At 35.1% G+C, this 8,760-nt stretch overlaps 1 protein-coding gene across 5 annotated transcripts in view; it reads left to right on the top strand.

The window, feature by feature from the left end:
* The window catches only part of LOC107588314 (testican-1-like), a 273,979-nt gene that overhangs the window by 209,547 nt on the left and 55,672 nt on the right, over positions 1-8,760 (top strand). For all 5 annotated transcript variants that reach the window (XM_016276361.1, XM_016276362.1, XM_016276363.1 and 2 more), the window contains one exon: positions 3,679-3,793. In XM_016276361.1, coding sequence (XP_016131847.1) covers positions 3,679-3,793 — 115 coding nt within the window. The remainder of the gene's footprint in view (positions 1-3,678; positions 3,794-8,760) is intronic.

The following is an 8,760-nucleotide window of genomic DNA, read 5'->3' as shown; positions in this document are numbered from 1 at the left end:
TACATTGTGGGAACCAAACTAGCATGTGGTCCCCACGAGGGAAAAAAATTATTAAAAATAGTAAATGATGTTTAGCTGAAAGACATCAGGTTTTCTGTAAGGGGGGTAGGGATAGGGGATAGAAAATATTGTTTGGTCAGTATTAAAACAACAGAAGTCTATGGACTAATGTGCAATTTGAAATGTTTTACTTTACATGTAATGAATCTAGAATATATGAAAGTTTCACTTTTTGAAATAAGTTACCAAAAAAATTCATTTTTTTCACGATATCTTTTGAGATGCACCTGTATGCATGTATGTGTATATATATATATATATATATATAAAAGTGTGTGTGTGTGTGTGTGTGTGGAGGGGGGGCCCATCCCAAAAAAAGGAAATTACATTTACTTGTGCAATTTTTTTATCATGTAATTAATTTTAATATATATAGTATACATTATTTTATATTATAGAAAATGAAACCCTTTATATTGCAACCTTCTTTTTATTATAATTAGCAAACTTTCATCTCTAAATGTTCATTACAATAATGGAACAAAAAGTCATTTTCATTACTGTAATGTAAATAAAAAAATATTAAGTATTTATGCACCATGGTTAAACTTTTTTCTGAATGTAATTTAATCTAATTTTAAAAGATAAAGTATTTAATGTTTTGTTACAGTCATGCGAATCTAATGTAAATCACCATTGAGAAAAATGGGTATTACAAAGAAACTCAAAAGTATTGCATTACAGTAATGAGAATAAAAAGTCACATTATTTTTATTGCTTATTTATATATTATTTATTGTAATAAATTTAACTATATTAAAACAATATTAAAAATACCTAATTTTACATGCTTCTGCGAGATTCACCTCATTGAACCCTCTGCTAAGTATCCACACTCAGTTAAGGAAAATAAATAAATAAATAAAACACAAAAGCAAAATGTCCTTCAGACAGAATCCCATCACTGTATGCTGTGAAAGACATCGCGCAATCTGTGTATGTGTGTGTCTGTCCGCTGGTAAAGTGTGTCCTCACTTCCCCTTCGACACGCTCCCAGCACCTCATCTCTCGTTTCCTCCCGTCTCTCTCGCCCTCACCGGCTGAATCACATATGCAGGAAAATATCAAATCATTCCGTCCGTCACAGGGTTGAGAGAGGCCTGAACTCCATTAATAAGGCATGTACATCTCTAAACACACAAAAACACACACTCTCTCACAAAACACTGACAGCAGAAGACAGAAAGAAAACCCGAGGAAGATGCACTAAAAGAAGAGAAGGTATTAGAACAGGTGTTTGAGAATGAGACGTGTGCGTTTATACAGTGGCAAAGTGTCTAGATTGTTCCTTTCCATGCAAACAAATGGACTCCTACAAGCAGTTGATATGACTTGCTATGTGCACTATTCTTCTAAAGTCATATGATGCTTTATTTGAGGAACAGACTGAACTTTAAATCATTAATCGCTGCAAATCTTTCCCACCTCATTTGCATATTCAAATATGGCATTGGACCCAGGTTGGATGTAAGTGATGTCAAACAATGTTGGTTCTCACAGGTTTCTTGACTTAATGAAATGTGTTTGAATGTACAAAAGCACAAATTATATTTGAGAGCTGCTGCGTGGGTGGAAATGTTCAACAAATAATATGTTAAATATGGGTCTGTTTCTAACACAAAACTATTATTTGACTTCAGAAGACTTGGGGCCAGATTTACTAACAGATTTACTAAACCCTCTTTTGGCATTAAAAAATACTGTCAGGATTTACTAAAGACGCACAGTGAAATTTTTTTTACTGAAAAGTCATTTTTGCAACTGACCTTATTGCATATGCATTTGTAGAGTTTCCCTTTCAGACGCAAAATTAATGGGAGAGTATTTTTAAGAATTACACAACATGACTACGGTTTGTGGCAGTCAATTTACTGGTATTTGCACCATTATTTACATTATTTTTGTTGCGCTCTTGCACTGACTTGCCTTGTTTAGTTAATCTGGCTCTTGGAATAATAAGTACGGGTCATATGGATGGATGTTATGATGCTTTTATGTAATTTTTTAAATCTTGACTGTAGTCACTGTCTGCTTTCATTGTATTGTGTTGTTTCACTGTATCGTTTTATAGTATCAGTGTTATGTTGATTTGTTGTATCATTGTGTTGTTTCTTCGTTGCGTTTTCTGCATCAGTGTCCTGTTGTTTCTTTGTTTCTTTTCGTTGTCTCATTGTTCCAATACAGCAATACATGTGTTGTATCAACGTTCCATTATCATTTTGTTGTGCCATTGTTAAGTTGATTCATTGTAATGTTTTGCTTCATTGTAGCGTTATGTTGATTTGTTGTATCATTTTGTTGTGTCTTTGTTGCATCACTGTGCCCGTTGTTTCATTGTATTGTTTTGTTTCATCACTTTGTTTCGTTGTGTTATTGTTCCGTTGCTTTGTTTCATTTTGTTGTTTCATTGTATCGTTTTGTTTCATTGTTTCATTATAGCAAAACAATTATACAACAATCAGTGTTCTGTTGTTTCATTGTATTGCTTTTTTCTTGTTTTATTGTAGCAATTTGGCATACTTTGGCAACTGTAACAATTTGTACTGTTTTGTTGTCATTGTTTCGTTGTATTATTGTTTCATTGTATTGTTTTGACAGTTTTTCTGTATCATTGTTTCACTGTATCATACCCATTCATTGTGTCATCCTATTGTGGTTTTGTTGTATCAGTGCCTTCTTGTTTTATCATTGTAAACATTTTTGTGAAGGAAAGTGACACAGGTTTAGCACAACAAGAGGGGAAATAAAAGATGACAGATGTTTCATATTAATAAACGGTTCCTTTAAATAAGAGGTATTTATTTTGTTAACAACAGTGATTAGAGCTGTAAATCGACCGTGTGTGTGTGTGTGTGTGTGTGTGTATTGAAGGCCAGTTGGCATGGCTGCGCTCCAGACGAACAGCAGGTTGGCATCAAACTTCCCTGATGAACACACACACAGACATGTGAAGGTCAGAGGGAGTGATGGAGTGTTTGACCTCTGTTAAACCCACCTGTGTGTTTCAGCTCACACACACACACACACACACACACACACACTAAATGTTAGTTCTATATGGCTGATGCTTGAAACTGAATTTGCACTGTAATAGATGGCTGAGGAAAGGTGTGTGTTTAATGTTTCCTGATGGAGATGAATGTCTCACAAGTTCTCGTAATGATCTCCGCACACGCACTATTCCTCCTCACCCTCCTACTTCCTGCTGGAGGAGCCGCATTACCTGCGTGAGAGGAAGAGATGGCAGAGCGCAAGACAGTGTTTCTCCTCTTCCTCCATTTGTCAGGAAGTGTTTACACTGAGCTATTGCTCAAAGTCGACGCTGTGTGTGTGAGATGATAAAGCATTTGCCAGAAGGCTGCTGCATTGTTTCTCCTGTGTGTTTGCCAGAGTAAAGCTCTCCTCTCCTCCATCAGATTCTCTCGCTTCCTTTCATGCCATCTGACTGAATCTGCTCGGTCTTTCTTTCCTGGAAAGGAAAAGCGAAACAAAAGAACATGAATATAGAAGATGAGAGATTGTGTTTGTGTTTGAGAGAGACGTAAACACATATCAGAGATCAGATAAGCTGGAGGCTCTAGTTTCTCATACTAAATGAAGTCTTTCTCTGTCTTTCAGGGCTGGACAGCACTAAAGACCCGTGTCTGAAGGTTCACTGCCCTCCTCACAAAGTGTGTGTGAGCCACGACTTCCAGACGGCCATCTGCGCCAATCATAAACCAGCCCAGCACAGGTAAGACCCACAGTCACACGTCAGGAAGGAAGAAACGTTTGTCAAGGCAAATGCTGATTAGCTTACTGAGTGGTTGCTAAGGTGTATTGGGTGGTTGCTAGGGCAAGGGTTTTCAATCTTTTAGATGCCACAGACCACCATATACGATCATCCACATGCAAAAGACCCCCATGCTAAAATGTGAAAGTCTGCCTTTTTTAATGTATAAAGACCTAATTTATACTGTTAAAAAAATAGTACTATAAATATGTGCAAAATATTATTTGGGAAATATTTAGTTTTTAATATGTTACATTAGTAAAAATTAAATTAGTAAAAAAAAAAAGTTAGGCGTATTTATTTATATTTAAATATTTTAATTTATTCATTAATTTTTTCATATAATTGTTTAAATTATTTTAGTTAAATTATTTATTTAGTTATGTTTTATTTTATTTATATATTCATCCTTATGCATGGGACCCCATCCTAAAATTTAAAAGGCAGCCATATTTTAATGCATTATAAAAAATATCTGAATATGTGTAAAATATTATTTGGAAAATATTTAGTTTCTAATATGTTGAATTATTAATTTTTTCCCCTACTCACTCTAGTACTGTAGTGTTAGTATTTTTTTTTTTTTTTTCATTTATTTTAATAAAATTATTATTATAAAATCAAATAATTTTTTATTTTATTTTATTTCATGTCATGCAAGGGACTCAGGCAGCCATACATTTATTCATAAAGACCAAATTTATACTGTAAAAAAAATATTATCAATGTGTAAAATATTATTGCAAAATATTTAGCTTCTGTAGTAGTATCACTGTATAATATTCTATAGAGCACAGTGCTAGCTTTGGTTTTTCTTAGTGTTAAGTTTTTTTATTTAAATAATTAATTTATTAATTGAATATGTTCATAAATGCATGCATTTTCAAATTATTCAAATAATATTTATTCATTTAAATCATTTTAATTTATTTTAACCAAATTATTAATTTTATTTTATTTATTGAGTTTTTCCCCCAGACCCCAGTTTGAAAACCCTTGTGCTTGGATAATGCTGACCAGTTGTTTGATGTGGCTAATGCATCTATTACCAGCAGTGACTAAGTAGCCAAACCCTAAAACTTTGGAAGCTCTGATTGGCTAGTTTTCTGGTGCTTCTAGCAAACCTTCAGCAGTTATTCCATAACCATAATTACAAATAATTTCCAGGCACTAGATGAATGAGTGTGTGTCCTTGTGTTTAATCGGGCTTTGAGGTATCTCCGCTTCTCCAGACTCACATTAACATTCTGTCGCTGTCTATTGTGAGTTGTCGTCATAGCGACAGCGGACCGTTGAGGGAATGTCATTCCGGGCTCTTGACTCCGCCCCCCTCATGTCCGGACAAACAAATATTAATTGTGTAATGGACATTCGAGCAGGTCTAAGAGTTTACCAAGCTAAATTACTACCACCCCCTTACATATGCAAACACAAAGTGCATGCTGGCATGGCAAACATCACGTCTGCCTGAGAAATAACAGCACGCTTATCCGATTAGAATGCCAAGCGCAGGTGATAATGCTGAATTGGTCAAGCTATCATTAATGACCAGCACATGAGGTGTAGCTGCCGCTCTGATCATTCATTTACACCTTAAAACACTGTAGTACATAATGCATGAATGTATGAAGAGCGCTGCTAGATTAAGCACAACAAAATAACACGTTAATAAATCATAAATAGATCCGCATGGAATCTGCACACTTTTTTCACAGTTTCTGCACTAATTATTGGGGAGAATCTGGCAAATGGATCTACATATGCTGTGAAAAGGAGCTGATGTTGCTAGTGTTAAAGCACATGTTCAATAAACAAGCACTTAATGTCTAAAACCTGTTTGATTTCTCTGGATGCAGTTTTTATGCGTGACTAGGTTCTTTTCCAAAATTTAGTGCACTACTTAGGCAGAATCCTAACTGAAATGAACCTTCATAATTGCCTGATTTGTAGCAGTATATGCAACATATGATGCTACTGTAGTTCTGGGTCAAAACAAGGTATTATCCAGGAAAACAATAAGCATAATATTGTTGCTTACTTTTTGATGCAGCTTTGGATCTGGAACTGTCTAGATAGGCAGCTCACTAGGTTTTAGAACGGAAATTTAAGTTAAATTCAATTCAAGTGTAATTATGAAGAGAGACTCATACTGGTTGTATAAATACTCTATTGCCTCAGTAAGACTGATTTGGGACAAGATTCAACACAGCAGTGAAATTTCCAAATACATTTTTTTTCAGATTGAATTATTTTGTGCTCTTGCTCTCTCTCTCGTCATTTTATTTTTTTCTGGAATTTTTATTGGCAAAATTAAATTTTAGTAACCAAAGAACATATAATTAATTAAAATAATGGAACTAATATGATTTAACAACAATTTATTATTATTTTTTTTATTAAGGCCCTATGTAATAAGTTTTTTTCCCCCCCAATTTCTGTTTTATTTTGTTAAATTTGTCTATTTTATTAACCATTACTGATGATATTTAAAGGGTTAAATTCAACTGAAGTGTAATTATAAAGATTTATTATCATGTATGGACAGACGGTATTTCCTCGGTAAGACTGATTTGAGAACAGATTCATCACTGCAGTGTAATTTCCTCAGTGCTGAGCTGATATTACAAATATACTTCAATATAACGCAATGAAGTGTGAATCACAGATTCATAATATAATGCACCGTAATGTGCTGTAATATAATCCATTAGACTGTATCCCGCTGCATTATCCAGCAGTTCAACATATATATAGACTGTAAAAGCGGCGGCTCAAGACGAGGACTTCATAGTGACCAGAGAAAGATTCTGCTCATTCTCACTCAGTAATGTCTGTGAATGTGGCAGACAGGCTGCTTCAGAAGGACTGGCAGTGAGTTGAGCTCATTACGCGGCTGTGATTGGTCACCCGCAGCATTCGGCCCGCCAATATTTTTGTATAATGATGCTAAACTGTAGCTGCTAAATTGACCATTGTCCCCCTCAAATGAATTCCTAAAGAGCTGTGCGAGTTTCCAGTCGTGTCACTCCACGCTCTCTTTCCCCTCTCGTAATAAAATAATTTCAACTCGAATCAATAATTCATGTCTGCTTATTTATGTGGTAAGCACTCGTGTAATAAGTGAGGAAATGTGCAGTCAGCTAGTCATTAGCACAACATAAAGCCTTTCAAGGTTATATGAGAAAACTCAGATTATATATAATGAACTTCTTCATATATGATAAATCAGTGGCGTGCACAGACCTCCGGAGGGGCAGGGGCGAAATGGCGTTACGAGGGCACAATCGCGGTCCGATTGTCTTTGTTATTAAAAAATTAGAACAAAGATACACATTACAAATACACAAAATTTGCAAATAAAATAAACTGTGTTTTATTTTCAGGTAGGCTGCAATAGGTGTAATTAGCAGGATCATTCAAAAAAATGTAATGAACAAATATAAAAATAAAACAAACTGTGCTACAATAATATGTGAGCAGCATGCATGTACGTGATTGTGTTTTTGAGAAAAAAACGTTTATGCATGCTTAGTGAAAAACTACAATTTTAAAGTCTCTTTCAAATGAAAGTAACATCTGTAAAATAGTGAATGCACACTTACTCTAAGATTCTGAATGGAGTTGAAAACTGAACGAGCGCCCCCACTGTGAGAGATGCAGGTGAAGGCAAGAGTGGTGTATACAGTCCTAAAATACCTTTATAAACAATTGTAAGCATTTTTTCCCCACAGTACCTTAGTATAGTATGCATACTTCATGAGAAAACAGAATGCCAATAACAAAGAAACTACATTTTAACACTATCAACCACAAATAATATTACCATATAGTCTAGGCATAATAAAAGTACAATTACTATACTGTGCACTTACTCAGTATGATTTTCCAGCGAACTCAAAACTGAACGACACGTGTGCCTTTCTTGTGCAATTATGCGATTGATGCAGCCACAGTCCTAAACGAAAACTGAAACAGTTGTTAGCAATTACCAGAAGATGCATAGCTGATAAGTAAATTGCATCACTGAAAAGAAAGGAAGCGCGTATATGTCTGTCGATGCATCACTTATTTACAGCTTACATGATACATTTACACATCAGACGATCGCAAACGCCAATGACTGAGTATAAAACATTCAACATATTAACATTATAACTCACATTACTTTTATATCGTTGCGGTCTATTTTATAGAACATAAAAAAACTTCCTGGCGTTGAGAGACATATATGCAGTGAATGAATCTTCATAATGTTTCACTTGATTATACATTTAGTCAGGAATCATGGTTTGGAAAGAGGAACTAGTAAAATAAGTACAAGTTATGTCACAGTAACACAATAGCAACTAATGCAAGTAGGCAAATAAAAAAGACTTACTATATCCTCCATTGAATATCACGCCGGCACGTTCTTCTCAGGAAAATCCAAAGCTTATTTCTCTCAGCGCCTCTTTCTGTCTTATTTCTCTCAGCGCGTCTTCTTCCTGAAGCGAAGTAGCCGAGATGAACTTTAGGAAAAGTCTCGCTGCTTTGTTTGCTGTGATGTGGGCGTTTACATGCGCGCGTCTCACATGGACTATTGTAATATCAAAAGCGCGATCGGTCACATTAGCGATTATGAAGGCGACGGCCAAGACTGATTCATACTGATTACTTTGTCACATCATATTTGTTTTCGTCATGACTTACTTAGTTTAAAAGTAGACATGTTAAGCTTTCTATAGATATATCTCTACTGTGTGTGGGTCAAATATTCGCTGAGTTTCAGTTCACTTTAGTGACGCGTTTCAAACAGATATGCACAGAGAATGAGACGGCTAAAAGCACACCCTATTTATTTTCTTTATTTTGCAAAAGCACAATGTTTTGTTGATAGTGTGAGTGTACACAAATAAAAGTAGACCCTTTACAGATTTAAATGCTGTATT

The sequence above is a fragment of the Sinocyclocheilus grahami genome, unplaced genomic scaffold (assembly GCF_001515645.1).
Source record: "Sinocyclocheilus grahami isolate Dianchi unplaced genomic scaffold, SAMN03320097.WGS_v1.1 scaffold102.1, whole genome shotgun sequence".
Lineage (NCBI taxonomy): Eukaryota > Metazoa > Chordata > Actinopteri > Cypriniformes > Cyprinidae > Sinocyclocheilus > Sinocyclocheilus grahami.
The sequence above is the reverse complement of the archived record's forward strand: the minus strand, read 5'-3'. Positions and strand labels throughout refer to the sequence as shown.